Source organism: Entelurus aequoreus, linkage group LG21 (assembly GCF_033978785.1).
Source record: "Entelurus aequoreus isolate RoL-2023_Sb linkage group LG21, RoL_Eaeq_v1.1, whole genome shotgun sequence".
Classification (NCBI taxonomy): domain Eukaryota; kingdom Metazoa; phylum Chordata; class Actinopteri; order Syngnathiformes; family Syngnathidae; genus Entelurus; species Entelurus aequoreus.
The window spans coordinates 33,690,938-33,707,644 of record NC_084751.1 but is presented as its reverse complement, the minus strand read 5'-3'; the positions used below and the strand labels follow the sequence as shown (position 1 = coordinate 33,707,644).

The following is a 16,707-nucleotide window of genomic DNA, read 5'->3' as shown; positions in this document are numbered from 1 at the left end:
AAGCTTCGCCAAGCTGGAAATTATTAACCGTGTATTTACATGTCCACGGTTTAATAGTATTGTTGATCTTCTGTCTATCCTTCCAGTCAGGGGTTTATTTATTTTGTTTCTATCTGCATTTGAGCCCGTTGCTATCACTTTAGCTCAGTAGCTAAAGTGCTTCGCCGATGTATTGTCGTGGAGATAAAAGTCACTCTGTGTCCATTTCGCGTTCTTGACTCTCATTTTCAAGAGGATATAGTATCCGAGGTGGTTTAAAATACAAATCCGTGATCCACAATAGAAAAAGGAGAAAGGAGAAAGTGTGGAATCCAATGAACCCTTGTACCTAAGTTATGGTCAGAGCGAAAAAAGATACGTCCTGCACTGCATTCTAGTCCTTCACTCTCATGTTCCTCATCCACGAATCTTTCATCCTCGCTTAAATTAATGGGGTAATCGTCGCTTTCTCGGTCCGAATCTCTCTCGCTGCATTGTAAACAATAGGGAAATGTGAGCAGCCCTCCAGCCTGTGGCGTCACGCTACTTCTGGTAGGGGCAAGGCTTTTTTTTATCCGCGACCAAAAGTTGCGAACTATATAGTCGTTGTTCTCTACTAAATCCTTTCAGCAAAAATATGGCAATATCGCGAAATGATAAAGTATGACACATAGAATGGATGTGCTATCCCCGTTTAAATTTAAAAAATTAATTTCAGTAGGCCTTTAATGAATCACATCAATAATGCCAAGACAGATACTTCTTAGGTGGGTTGACTACAGTTTCAGGTATTCCAAGATAAGTCTCCACACATCACAACATTTCTGTAATTTACCAGATATCTCATATCTCAGTTTTTCAATGTGGAGGATTCCCACTAGCTCCCTCAACCAGGCTTCAAACTTAGGTGGTGAGTCAGATTTCCACACTCTCAAAATGCATCTCTTTGCTACGACCATACCAGGGGCCACCACTGTGCTAACATTCCCACCCATCTTGTCTAAAGTGTTAGAAATGCCAAGCACAGCAGTTTCAGGTTCAGGATCCAGATTTACTTTAAGTACATTAGAATACCATCTGAAACTCAAACCCAATCTTGAATCTCAGGGCATAGCCAAAACTGGAGTGCAAGTGTGCCATCTGATCTCTTGCACCTTTCACACAAGGGGGAAGTTTGGGGAAAGAGTGTATGCAACTTAACCTTCGAATAGTGTAACCTGTGTATAACTTTGAATTGAATCAATTGTAACCTAGCATTGACTGAGCAATGGTGAATGTCATTTAAAGCTTGTTCCCATATCTCATCTTGGATAGTGATTTTGGGATCATCTTCCCACATTTGTTTAAATGTAATATCAGGCTGTGCATGTTTATGTGAGAAAGTGCACACCAATTTTGAAATCAAGCCCTTTGCTTCGGATGGGCCAAGCAGGGGCCTGAAGAAATAATTTTCCTCTGGTAGGGAATCAGATGATGAGATATTTTGTCTTATGTAATGACGTAACTGTAAATACCTAAAAAAGTTTGATTTTGGCAGATTATATTTCTTTTGCAATATTTCAAATGAACATAAAGATCTTTTATAAACCCTATTCCTTTCCTATTTTACTCTTTAAAGACTGCATCTGTGTTTGAAGGAAGAAAGACGTGGTTAGGCCATATAGGGGCGTGTACTGATGTCTTAGGAAGTTCACAAAATGTTCTAATCTGTGTCCAAATTTTTGGAGCATTAATTATTGTGTAATGCTCTCCCTTACAAGAGGCTCTTGGCCTTGGTGATGAGAAAAAGAATTGCTCTGAGGGAGGTTTTTTGAGGTAGACTTTGTTCTATCTAGGGCTGCAACAACTAATCGATTAAATCGATTAAAATCGATTATAAAAATAGTTGGCGATTAATTTAGTCATCGATTTGTTGGATCTATGCTATGTGCAGAGGCAATATATAAATATATATTTTATATAATTTTAAATTTTTATTTTTTATAAACCTTTATTTATAAACTGCAACATGTACAAACAGCTGAGAAACAATAATCAAAATAAGTATGGTGCCAGTATGTTGTTTTTTTCAATAAAATACTGTAAAGGATAGAAATGTAGTTTGTCTCTTTTATCCGATTATTAATCGATTAATAGAAGTAATAATCAATCAATCAATCAATCAATGTTTATTTATATAGCCCTAAATCACAAGTGTCTCAAAGGGCTGACAGATTAATCGATTATCAAATTAATCGTTAGTTGCCGCCCTAGTTCTATCGCTAACCAGGATGGTATCTCAGTCTGTGGATCAGGGTTATTAACCAGTTGCCAGTATACCATCGCTCTACTATTAGCAGCCCAATAATAGTGTAAGAAGCATGGTAAGCCCATCCATCCATTCATTTTCTACAGCTTGTCCCGGTTCGGGTCGCGGGCATGCTTGCCAACCCTCCCGATTTTCCCGGGAGACTCCCGAATTTCAGTGACCCTCCCAAAAATCTCCCGGGGCAACCATTCTCCCGATTTCCACCCGGACAACAATATAGGGGGCGTGCCTTAAAGGCACTGCCTTTGGCGTCCTCTACAACCTGTCGTCACGTCCGCTTTTCCTCCATACAAACAGCGTGCCGGCCCAGTCACATAATATATGCGGCTTTTACACACACATAAGTGGATGCAAGGCCAAGATCAACAGCCATACAGGTCACACTGAGGGTGGCCGTATAAACAACTATAAACAACCCCCACCAAACAAGAATGACAAACACATTTCGGGAGAACATCCGCACCATAACACAACATAAACACAACAGAACAAATACCCAGAACCCCTTGCAGCACTAACTCTTCCGAGACGCTACAATATACACCCCCGCTACGACCAAACCCCCCCGCCCCCATCTCCCGAATTCAGAGGTCTCAAGGTTGGCAAGTATGGTCGCGGGGAGTGCTGGAGCCTATCTCAGCTGCATTCGGGCGGAAGGCGGGGTGCACCCTGGACAAGTCGCCACCTCATTGCAGGGCCAACAAAGATAGACAGACAACATTCACACACTAGGGCCAATTTAGTGTTGCCAATCAACCTATCCCCAGGTGCATGTCTTTGGAGGTGGGAGGAAGCCGCAGTCACAGGGGAGAACATGCGAACTCCACACAGAAAGACCCCGAGCCCGGGGATCGAACCCAGGACCTTCATATTGTGAGGCACACGCACACACCCCTGGTCCACCGTGCTCTGCGCCTAGGCCTCCAAATACCTTTGGCTTTGGAAGATGTCGTTTGATTGATTGATTGATTGATTGAAACTTTTATTAGTAGGTTGCACAGTGAAGTACATATTCCGTACAATTGACCACTAAATGGTAACACCCGAATAAGTTTTTCAACTCGCTTAAGTCGGGGTCCACTTAAATTGATTCATGATACAGATATATACTATCAAATATATACTAACATCATAATACAGTCATCACACAAGATACTCATCAGAGTATATACATTGAATTATTTACATTATTTACAATCCGGGGTGTGGGATATGGAGGGGGGTGGGGGGGGTAGGTTTGGTTGGTACCAACACTTCAGACATCAACAATCAGCATCAACAATTGCATCATCAGAGAAATGGATATTGAAACAGTGTAGTTTAGGACTGACTTGGTACGGTATATATAGCAAGTAGTGGACATAGAGAGAGATCAGAAAGTATAAGAAAAAGTGTCTACATTTGATTGTTTGATTGTTTACATTTGATTATTTATAGTCCGAAGAGGTATTATGTGGAAGGGAGGGTGTTAGTTTAGGGTTGTAGTTGCCTGGAGGTGTTCTTTTAGTGCGGTTTTGAAGGAGGATAGAGATGCCCTTTCTTTTACACCTGTTGGGAGTGCAATCCATATGGATGTGGCATAGAAAGAGAATGAGTTAAGACCTTTGTTAGTTCGGAATCTGGGTTTAACGTGGTTAGTGGAGCTCCCCCTGGTGTTGTGGTTATGGCGGTCATTTACGTTAAGGAAGTAGTTTGACATGTACTTCGGTATCCGGGAGGTTTAGAGATTCTGTGCGTTTTATATCCCCAGATAAATGGTGAAATCCCAGAATCAATCATTTTAAAAAAGAACATTGAGATAAAAATTGCAGTCCTTTGAGACACTTGTGATTTAGGGCTTTATAAATAAACATTGATTGATTGATTGATGATGTTTTGAAACAATCCATTGGGAACTTCTGCCCCAACATATTAATTCCAGATTATTACACAAGAGCACACAGAAACAACTCCACATTCCACCCTAAAACTTGCAGTAAGCAAGAAAACCCAGGAATCAACATCATGTTTTTGTGTCACTGTAGCACCCCTGTGAGGCTGTTATGCTCACTACATACAAACACACAAACACACACAAAGGATTTTATCTCCATATTTGGATGAAAGTGGCTCTAGACGAGTGAGCGTATTTATAGACTGTATGGACTGAAAGTACATCTAAGAAAGAAGACAAGTGTCTGCCTCAACAAGCGAGCAAACTGACCTTATTCCTGGCATACCTTGTGATTTCACTTTAATTAGACCATCCTGTAGACATGGACGTCAAATTGAACCGGCTTTGATGCTTCCTGTGAATATTTGTCCAGGAACTGACTGACTGAAATAGGACTAGTTTTCCCCCACATACTGTATGCCAGCCTTGCTATTTGTGGCTATCAGTTTCCAGGAGACTAAAATCCAAACCTCGAGAGACGCTACTTGAAAATGAACACAACATACCCGTTTGTCATTGCGGGGAAAAAAATCAGAAAACTTGAAAACAACCACAAATGCTTTTGAGATTGGAAGCAAAGCCCATTAAAATGCTCCAAGCCGGTGCACAAAAAAGACAAATGAGAAGAAAGGTCAATTAATTATGCTGCCTGGAGTTGACAAAGGATAGCCAGCGGATAAGTAGGTAGAACCAGGGCAACGGAGCCATCTTGCCCTGGCCGACAAGGCTCACGGTCAATCATCTATCCCAGTGGTTCTCAAACCTTTTTTGTTTTTTACCAAATAACACCTCAGAAAACACTTGGCTCTCCAAATACCACCATAAATGACCAACATCAAAATACAGTAGTGTAGTAGGCCTAAATCAAACTTTTTCCTCTGAGGGCCCACACTGAAAAATCAAAACAAGCGGGGACCATTTTGATATTTTTTATTTTAAAAACCAATACAATATATGTATAAAAAAGATACATTTAGGCCTCCACTCAGGCTTGATCCAAAGGGTTTTGGTCAAGAAAAATATTAAAAATGTGTTATTATTTAGTATTATTATTATTATTATTATTCAAGGTTTAAATCTCTAGATCAGGGGTCACCAACGCGGTGCCCGCGGGCACCAGGTAGCCCGTAAGGACCAGATGAGTAGCCCGCTGGCCTGTTCTAAAAATAGCTCAAATAGCAGCACTTACCAGTGAGCTGCCTCTATTTTTTAAATTGTATTTATTTACTAGCAAGCTGGTCTCGCTTTGCCCGACATTTTTAATTCTAAGAGAGATAAAACTCAAATAGAATTTGAAAATCCAAGAAAATATTTTAAAGACTTGGTCTTCACTTGTTTAAATAAATTCATAATTTTTTTTCTTTGCTTCTTATAACTTTCAGAAAGACAATTTTAGAGAAAAAATACAACCTTAAAAATGATTTTAGGATTTTTAAACACATATACCTTTTTACCTTTTAAATTCTTTCCTCTTCTTTCCTGACAATTTAAATCAATGTTCAAGTAAAAAAAAATTTTATTGTAAAGAATAATAAATACATTTTAATGTAATTCTTCATTTTAGCTTCTGTTTTTTCGACAAAGAATATTTGTGAAATATTTCTTCAAACTTATGATAAAATTCAAAAAAATTATTCTGGCAAATCTAGAAAATATGTAGAATCAAATTTAAATCTTATTTCAAAGTCTTTTGAATTTCTTTTAAAATTTTTGTTCTGGAAAATCTAGAAGAAATAATGATTTGTCTTTGTTAGAAATATAGCTTGGTCCGATTTGTTATATATTCTAACAAAGTGCAGATTGGATTTTAACCTATTCAAAACATGTCATCAAAATTATAAAATTAATCTTAATCAGGAAAAATTACTAATGATGTTCCATAAATTATTTTTTAAATTTTTTCAAAAAGATTCGAATTAGCTAGTTTTTCTCTTCTTTTTTTCGGTTGAATTTTGAATTTTAAAGAGTCGAAATTGAAGATAAACTATGTTTCAAAATTTAACTATCATTTTTTTCGTGTTTTCTCCTCTTTTAAACCGTTCAATTAAGTGTAAATATCATTAATTATTAATACTAACATAGAGTTAAAGGTAAATTGAGCAAATTGGCTATTTCTGGCAATTTATTTAAGTGTGTATCAAACTGGTAGCCCTTCGCATTAATCAGTACCCAAGAAGTAGCTCTTGGTTTCAAAAAGGTTGGTGACCCCTGGTCTAGATCAACATTAGGTCTATCTGTCAATATAGCGCTTTTAAAGATTTAAGTTGTATGCCATTTTTGTCAAGGAAAACCGTGTTTTTTTAATGGAAAAAAACACAAAATATGCAATATTTTCCCCCAATAAAATTTTTAAGTGGAATATTTGAGATTATATAATAATTGGAGTCTTAAAAAGGTCACTAACTCATAACAACATAATTTTTTTGAGCAATGACACTTAAAAAAAATAAATGTCGCACTAAAATTATTGGGGATCCAAAAGGGTCAAAAGCTCAGTAAAGTTTAAAAAAATAAATCCAACATTTTTTTTAAACTTTTACCACAATAGTCTCAAGATCAACTTCAGATCTATCCGTCAATTATAAGTTTTATTGTTGTTTATGTTTTTTGTTGGGACGGCGTGGCGAAGTTGATAGAGTGGCCGTGCCAGCAATTGGAGGGTTGCTAGTTACTGGGGTTCAATCCCCACCTTCTACCATCCTAGTCACGGCCGTTGTGTCCTTGGGCAAGACACTTCATCCTTGCTCCTGATGGCTGCTGGTTAGCGCCTTGCATGGCAGCTCCCTCCATCAGTGTGTGAATGTGTGTGTGAATGGGTGAATGTGGAAATACTGTCAAAGCGCTTTGAGTACCTTGAAGGTAGAAAAGTGCTATACAAGTATAACCCATTCATCATTTATTTGTTTGTTCGTTTTAGGCCCTTCTTTAAAAAACTTTGTTTTTTAAATGGCAACCAAAAAATATGCAACATTTTCACCCCCAAAATATCTCAAAGTGGAATATTTAATGTGAAGTAAATGGAGCCTTGAATAGGTCAATAATTCATAATGACATTGATTTTGATTCATTATTATTTTTTAAAGAAAGAAACAGCCTGCATGGCAGCTTTGTGTTATTAGAGTAAATAATGCAACATTTTCTTGTTACATTTCACCTGTTTGCTCTTTTATACCACTTTTTTTTTTTTTTTTTTTTTTTCATCGTATTTTTAGAATGTGCTGTGGGGCCGTTAAAAAATTACCTGCGGGCCGCAAATGGCCCCCAGGCCGCACTTTGGACACCCCTGGCCTAAATATCCAATAGAACAAGACAGAGGTTTTATTTGACAATATATTTAATATTTAAATAATATGTTTTTAGTATGCAGCTGTGATAGGGCTGCAACTAACAACTAATTTGATAATCGATTAATCTGTAGCTTATTACTTCGATTAATCGATTAATAATCGGATAAAAGAGACAAACTACATTTCTATCCTTTCCAGTATTTTATTGGAAAAAAACAGTAGACAGGCACCATACTTATTTTGATGATTGTTTCTCAGCTGTTTGTAAATGTTGCAGTTTATAAATAAAGGTTTTTAAAAAAAAAAAAAAATATATATATATATATATATATATATATATATATATATATATATATATATATATATATATATATATATATATATATATATATATATATATATATATATATATATATATATATATATATATATATATATATATATATATATATATATATATATATATATATATATATACACATATATATATATATATAATAATAAAATAAAAAAAGTAGCCTCTGCGCATGCGCATAGCATAGATCCAACGAATCGATGACTAAATTAATCGGCAACTATTTTTATAATCGATTTTAATCGATTTAATCGATTAGTTGTTGCAGCCCTAGCTCCAGCACCCCCCGTGACCCCAAACGGGACAAGCGGTAGAAAATGGATGACAGGATGTTTGGCCACTGTAACATTACACACAGTTTTTACTGTAACACTGTAATATATTTGATAGATTTTTTTGGCGTACCACTAACTGAAGCTCGTGTACCATTCACAGTTTGACAATCACTGATTTATCCAATTTCTAAGCCACTTGTCCTTATTAGGAATAGAGTTGTACGGTATACCGGTACTAGTATAGTACCGCGATACTAATGAATCATATTCGGTACCATACCTCTAAAAAGTACCGGTACCCCCCCAGAACTCCTTTTTGTTGACATTGCTGGTTTTACAAGCAGAGGAGCATGTTCAGCAACGCACAATCACGCAGTACTTACAAGCAGACACAGTGTGTACACAGAAAAGGGAGAACGGACGCATTTTGGCTTGAAAACTAACGATAAAGGTGAAGTTATAACACTGAAACGCCCTCAGGAAGAGGTGCTTTAAGACATGGCTAGCTAGCCAAACGTCCAGCCGCAGTCTGCAGTGTTTCAGCTACTTCTAAATCACTAATTCTTGTCTCCGTGGCGACAAATAAAGTACGTTTCTTACAAGTATCATCCCTGCAGGACGAGGAATAGTTAAACATGCTTCACTACACACCGTAGCTCACCGGCGTCACAATGTAAACAAATTCCAAGGGTGAATCTACACCTGACATCCACTGTAATGATAACAAGTACAGAAGCGTATCTAGTCGATACTACTATGATTACAGTAAAAAAAATTATCGTCACAAAATCTTTTTTCCTTTTTTTTAAATTCATATTATGTTTATAAACTCAGGAAATATGTCCCTGGACACATGAGGACTTAAATTATGACCAATGTATGATCCTGTAACTACTTGGTATCACATCGATAACCAAATTTGTGGTATCAACCAAAACTAATGTAAAGTATCCAAACAACAAATAAGTGATTATTACATTTTAACAGAAGTGTAGATAGAACACGTTAAAAGAGAAAGTAAGCAGATATTAACAGTAAATGAACAAGTAGATTAATAATTCATTTTGTACCGCTTGTCCTTAATAATGTTGACAAAATAACAGAATGAAAAATGACACAATATGTTACTGCATACGTCAGCAACTAAATTAGGAGCCTTTGTTTGTTTACTTAATACTAAAAGACAAGTTGTCTAGTATGTTCACTATTTTATTTAAGGACAAACTTGGAATAAGAAACATATGTTTAATGTACCGTAAGATTTTTTGTTTAAATAAAGATAATAATGCCAATTTTTGTGGTCTCCTTTATTTAGAAAAGTATCAAAAAGTATCGAAATACATTTTGGTACCGGTACCAAAATATTGGTATCGGGACAACCCTAATTAGGAATAATAATAACATTTATTGATAACAGTCGGTGACGTCATCGCCGGTGTTTTTCCGGAGGGAAACGAACATGCGGGAGTCAGTGTGATTGGTGAACAGCTACAAACCGGAAGAGGAATAACGGCTGCTGCCACAGTAACAACACCGTGAGCGAAAACATGGAAAGTATGAGAACATTTCACTCAAAACACGTCAAAAACATGAATACAGTAATTTTCTCTATTTACAAAGTGGACCTCGTTTAAACTTTGTCCATATCTATGTTTGTGTTTCTAAGAACATTGCTTAGATGATGATTATTTTAATGACATATGGTATTTGAACTTAAAATTACATTAATAATTACTTTATTTTTGCAGTTAAAAGTAAATCAGTGGCTTTCTTCAGCTTGCGGTAAAATGGACAAAAGTGTGCAAAGTTCTATATTTTCAATGGAACATATAAAATGTTGGTGTTGTGCTCAACCAGGGACGGCGTGGCGAAGTTGGTAGAGTGGCCGTGTCAGCAATCGGAGCGTTGCTGGTTACTGGGGTTCAATCCCCACCTTCTACCATCCTAGTCACGTCCGTTGTGTCCTTGGGCAAGACACTTCACCCTTGCCCCTGATGGGTGCTGGTAGCGCCTTGCATGGCAGCTCCCGCCATCAGTGTGTGAATGTGTGTGTGAATGGGTAAATGTGGAAATACTGTCAAAGCGCTTTGAGTACCTTGAAAGTAGAAAAGCGCTATACAAGTATAACCCATTTATTTATAACCAAACTAATTCCTTACATTAGGTTATAAGGCGCACTGTCGAGTTTTGAGGGGGAAAAAAAGATTTTAAGTGACCCTTATAGTCCGGAAAATACGGTATATTGTTTTATCGTTAGCTAAAATATGCTTAAAAATATCTTAAGATGAATTTAAAAGCCAATGCATGTGTACGCTTTTAGAGCTTTTATTATTTTAGTTAATCGAGTGGTCTATCCATTAATTTGTTCGATTAATCAAATCATCGAACAAAACACACTTTCTAGCCTCAATGCCTATTTTAGGGAAAATTATTGAAACAAACAAGGGTTTTTTCTAATTACCTTTATATCACTTATATTCATTTTCATTTTTCATTTATTTATTTATTTCAGGCAATGGCATAAAATAATAATTAACAAAAAAAAAAGTACAAAGTTGACAACACATAATAATATAAATTAATATAGTGTAAAAGGTTTTTTTTTTTTAAAAAGTAAAAAAAACCAAAAACCTGTATAGACTTAAACTAGTTAATAGATTTAAATAAGAACCAAACTCAACAAAAAGATTCTGCGAAAGTATGATAACTTGAGTAAAAATGTATTTAACAACTTACCACGTACACATTTTAAAAAAAGTATTAATTGGAGGAGTGATGTTTGGTTTTTGGACAAACAACTGGTTAGCATTACCATACAAACTGTAGAAACTAACATGTCCGCACACGTGTTTCAGTAAAACATGTGTTATGAAAGTCAAACATGTAAGATGGCGTTAGCTAACAAAATAGATTGTTTCTGTTTGTTTGCTGCTCTAAAATATGCAGAATGATTTCTGTAAATGTGCTGCATTATTGATGTAGTGCTAGTGTGAAATACCAGAGGCCTCATGTAATAAGACTTGCTAGGATTTCCCACCAAAAAATGGTACACGCTCAAATCAAAAAAACTTTGTATGCACAAAATTTATTCCGATGTATTAATCCTAGCACATTTCTTTCGCATATCCCAATCAACGTGAAATTCAATGCACATGTTGGTGGTGCTTGCCACTCCGTCTCCACTCCCCTAATTAAACGCAAATTTTATTTAAATCGGCCATGAGCCTGAGATCACGCACGCCATACAGTCAAAAAACACAAAGATAATGAGCAAGACGGCGAACAAGAAGAATTTCACCGACAATGAGTTGGAGGTATTTTTTGCTGGAGTGTAAAAATTTAAACTATTCTACTATTGTTGCAAGTTAGTGCAGCAATGCGTGCGCCAGGGAAAAGGTGTGGTTTAGAATTTCACACTTTATGCACAGGTATTAAACATGAGTGCTTTGGACACACAGACAATCAGAGGCCTGTTTGAAAGATCTCTTAACATGTAGTTTAACTGGAAAAAAACAGCAAGTCACTAACTTTAATATGGAGTGAAATTACTGCCAAAATTCCACAAACATATTTTTACCCACGCTCAAGGATTCACACATTTAAAATGTATATTTTCTGAAAGTAAAAATAGGACTTGCTAGTATAAAAACAATTTTCTGCAAATAAAAAAAAAATACTCGCAAGTATTAAAACAATTTTCTGCAAGTAAAAAAACGATTTGCTAGTATAAAAACTATTTTCTGCAAATAAAAAAGCAATTCGCAAGTATTAAAACATTTTTCTGCAAGTATAAAAAGTTTTCGCTAGTATTAAAAACTATTTCCCATAACAACAAGTGTACAAGTTGTGTATCCTTTGCGTCTTTTCATGTCCCAAGATCCTTTGCGTACTCGGCTCTGAAAAAAATATTTTCAACATGGCGGCGCTATGCAGCTCGGAAAGAGCAACTTTAAAATGTAGATATAGCTTTATCTGTTCATTTAAACGTCTAAAACCAAAAAATCGATCGTAATGTTGAGCGACCTCCATGCTATTCGCTCCTCTCTTTACCCCAAGAGAGCGCCTCATATCCGGCCATTCCAGACGGCTTCGTGTGCGGAGGTTTTTAAACGTTTGGAAGTAAAGCCTTACATCTTTTTCTTTCAATTTTTAGACCGCAAGAGGTTGACTTATGTCGTATTCATTTGTTGCCGGAATAGTCAAGTATTTATTCATTGTAATTCATGTGTGCATCAAAGTACCAACATTAGTTATTGATGTTTGTTTGTGGACGTTTGTATGTTATTTGAAAATGCTTACTTCTATAAGGGATTAATGTGATATTGTGTTTCTTTGGGCCTTTTGCTCTTTTTCCTTCTTGTTGCTGTTTTTTTTTAGCCACCTCGCTGCCCCCTGCTGTACACACACTCACAGGCTACATTAACCACAGTGTGACCTGTATCATCAATAGGTGCACCACTCTCATGTATGCTCATTTGGAGCAGTCTTTCGGAAAAAATATATACACATATTTTACTTATTAAACAATCATTGAAGCAACAAAATGCAAATCATAGTTGTTTTTTTACTAATTAAATTAACCAATTTACAGTATTTTCTGGTATTTAAGCTGCACCCACCGAACCCTAGAATATATATATATTTGTTTTACATATATTAACCGCGACAGACTATAAGCCGCAGACATATACAGATACGAAAGTTTTTGTAAATCGTTATTTACATACCCTCAATATTTCCAAACGGTGCTTGTAACACGGCAGTAAAACGGCTGATCAAATAAAATAGAAGTCATGGACCCACTAGCTGTGGAAGCTAGTTCTCCAATCAGCTAAACAGACTCAATAACTCCTCGGTGACATTTTGGTGAATTTAACAAACTGCAACAATACAAAAGAATGCCATTGTAAGTTAATATTACTAACACAGACACTTGTAAACATGGTAGCATATTCCCTAATGACTCTGGCTTGATTACATTACAATAGCACATAGACATATGTATGAAAACACTCCTACTGACATCCCTCATGGGACGATTTATCCATCCATCCATCCATTTTCTACCGCTTGTCCCGTTTAGTAAGTATGAATTGTTTTAGTTATATTGTAAAACTTACAAATAGAGATGTCCGATAATATCGGACTGACGATATTATCGGCCGATAAATGCTTTAAAATGTAATATCGGAAATTATCGGTATCGGTTTCAAAAAGTAAAATGTATGACTTTTTAAAACGCCGCTGTACGGAGTGGTACACGGACGTAGGGAGAAGTACAGAGCAGTTGCGTCTCCCAGTCATACTTGCCAACCCTCCCGATTTTCCCGGGAGACTCCCAAATTTCAGTGCCCCTCCCGAAACTCTCCCGGGGCAACCATTCTCCCGAATTTCTCCCGATTTCCACCCAGACAACAATTTCGGGGGGGTGCCTTAAAGGCACTGCCTTTGCATGCCAGCCCAATCACATAATATCTACGGCTTTTCACACACACAAGTGAATGCAATTCATACTTGGTCAACAGCCATACAGGTCACACTGAGGGTGACTGTATAAACAACTTTAACACTGTTACAAATATGCGCCACACTGTGAACCCACACCAAACAAGAATGACAAACACATTTCGGGACAATATCCGCACCGTAACACAACATAAACACAACAGAACAAATACCCAGAACCCCTTGCAGCACTAACTCTTCCGGGACACTACAATATACCCCCCCCCCCTCCCCGCCCACCTCAACCTCCTCATGCTCTCTCAGGGAGAGCATGTCCCAAATTCCAAGCTGCTGTTTTGAGGCATGTTAAAAAAAATAATGCACTTTGTGACTTCAATAATAAATATGGCAGTGCCATGTTGGCATTTTTTTCCATAACTTGAGTTGATTTATTTTGGAAAACCTTGTTATATTGTTTAATGCATCCAGCGGGGCATCACAACAAAATTAGGCATAATAATGTGTTAATTCCACGACTGTATATATCGGTATCGGTTGATATCGGAATCGGTAATTAAGAGTTGGACAATATCGGAATATCGTATATCGGCAAAAAAGCCATTATCGGACATCTCTAATTAAGATATGATGACTTTCCAACTACCAAAAGCAGCCCAAATTCACACAAATGGACAAAGTAGAGTCCACAATTTACCTAACGTGCATATTTTGGGGATGTTGAAGGAAGCCTCGGTGCCTACAGAAAACACAACTAAGCAAACAGAGAAGCCAACCTGAGCCACCTGACTGTGAGGGTGATGTCACCCACTACTCAGCCACCACCTCACATTTTCTCACATGACACGAAGCTAGAGTAAAACAGTCGAGCTAAAATGCAAAAACCGCTGAAGAAGACGTGGAACTTTTGTTAGGCGGTTGCCATGGAAACTTGTTTGAAGAGCAAATTCCAAGCCAACGAATGAACTTAATAAACCCTCTGACACTTTGAGAATACAGAAAGGAAATGCAGGCAGGACGTCCAGCAGGGATCGTGACCTCCTCAAACTGACACAAATAAATATTGATTGGTTGACTTCCTGTTTAACCTTGCACACTGCAAAAACTGAAATCTAAGTGAGATGAAATATCTCAAATAAGGGTGATATTTGCTTATTTTCTGTCTGATAAGATAATTCTTCTCACTAAGCAGATTTTATGTTAGAGTCTTTTACTTGTTTTAAGTGTTTTGGTCCTAAATGATCTCAGTAAGATATTACAGCTTGTTGCTGAGATGTTATGACCTATATTGAGTAAAACATGCTTGAAACTAGAATATCAACTGTTGCAAAGCTGTGTCATCAACACTCACAAGTAAAAAAAACTATTTTTTTAAAGTAATAATTTCTTATATTAAGCATGAAAAAAAAAAAATCATGATTTTGACATAATTGTGTCTCATAATTAAAACAGATGACAGCCAAATGGACTTTGCTGTTTTATTTTCAATGAAACAATAGAAAGTACGTACTCATATAGTAGTACAGTTGGCACAGTACAGTAAACTGACAGTTAATATTTAAACATTTGACATTTCAAACAATTTTGAACAGAAATAGTTCATGCACATTCAGATACATTTCTCAAAATTACAATTAAAACAATTTTGGCCAGGGGCCGGGCTGTACAGTATATATGCGCACTAATTGACTGAAAGAGCACGCACTTGGCGCTATGATGTCATGTTATCGATGGAAAAATGCATTTTTAGACAATATGATTTGCCTGAGCGGCTAGTAGACCCCGAGAGTAACAAGCGGTTGCCTTGTTGCCTTTCCATTAAAAACAATAAACTAGTTTTTAGTATAAGTTTGCTGGTTTCAAAAAATGTAATGCCGAGCGCATATCATTATGTCAAGATAATGGCACTAGCTGTTACTTAATTTAAGAATATTTTTCAACATATTGAGCAAAAAGGTCTCTTTTTTTTTTTTTTTACCAAGAAAAGTGCACCTGTTATTAGTGAGAATATACTTATTTTAAGGTATTTTTGGTTCATTGAGGTTAGCTAATTTTACTTGTTTTGGAAAGTCTTGACAAGCCAAATGTTCTTGTTCTATTGGCAGATAATTTTGCTTAGTTCAAATAAAATACCTCTAATTTTTGTAATTTTTTTCCTTGTTTTTGAACACTGACTTTTTGCAGTGCCGCACCTTTTGTCTTCATCAGCTACACTAAATCTCTGAGTGGCCACAACCTGGATGATTCGTTTCATAGCTGGCATGTTGTTCCCCGGCTGTCACGGACATGAGCGTTGCGTACTGTACCTGTTCCTGATGCGAAGCTGGACTCCCCCTGTTGAGCCCGGTCTGCTGTAGTCCATTTGTGTTTGTTGTTTTGGATGCGGTGGCGGCGAAGGAGGCGAAGGAGCGCGGTATGAAGAAGGATGTGAGGGAGGTGAAGACCCACATTCCTCCATGCAATCCCTGAGGATTGAAAAGGAAAACATGACGTTGCATTGTTTGTTACATTATTAAACTGTATCAGATTCCCATGTGCTTATATTGAAAATTAAGAATGATTACAGCTTGGGCTTTTTAATGAATGTTTTTAATGATAACATACAGTAGATCACTGTCAACCTTTTTTGAGCCAAGGCACATTTTTTGCGTTGAAAATATCCGGAGGCACACCACCAGCAGAAATCATTTAAAAAACAAAACTCAGTTGAGAGTAAAAAGTCGTTGTCGCAATTGTTGGATATGACTTTAAACCATAGCCAAGCATGCATCAATATAGCTCTTGTCTCAAAGTAGGTGTACTGCAGGGGTGTCCAAAGTGCGGCCCGCAGGTCATTTTTTAACGGCCCCACGGCACATTCTAAAAATACGATTAAAAAAAATCAAAACATAAAAAGTGATATAAAAGAGCAAACAGGTGAAATTTAACAAGAAAAAGTTACAATGTCTTCTCTAATAACACAAAGCTGCCATGCAGGCTGTTTCTTTGTTAAAAAAAGTTATTATCTATTATTGACTTATTCAAAGCTCCATTTTCATCACATTGAATATTCCATTTTGAGATATTTTGGGGGAAAATGTTGCATATTTTGTGTTTGTCATTTAAAA

General features: G+C 36.7%; 1 protein-coding gene across 1 annotated transcript in view; it reads right to left on the bottom strand.

Moving 5' to 3' along the window:
• Positions 1 to 16,707, bottom strand: part of shroom3 (shroom family member 3) — a 217,653-nt gene that overhangs the window by 97,559 nt on the left and 103,387 nt on the right. The window contains exon 3 of the mRNA XM_062031529.1: positions 15,907 to 16,065. Within this exon, the coding sequence (XP_061887513.1) occupies positions 15,907 to 16,065 (159 nt within the window). The remainder of the gene's footprint in view (positions 1 to 15,906; positions 16,066 to 16,707) is intronic.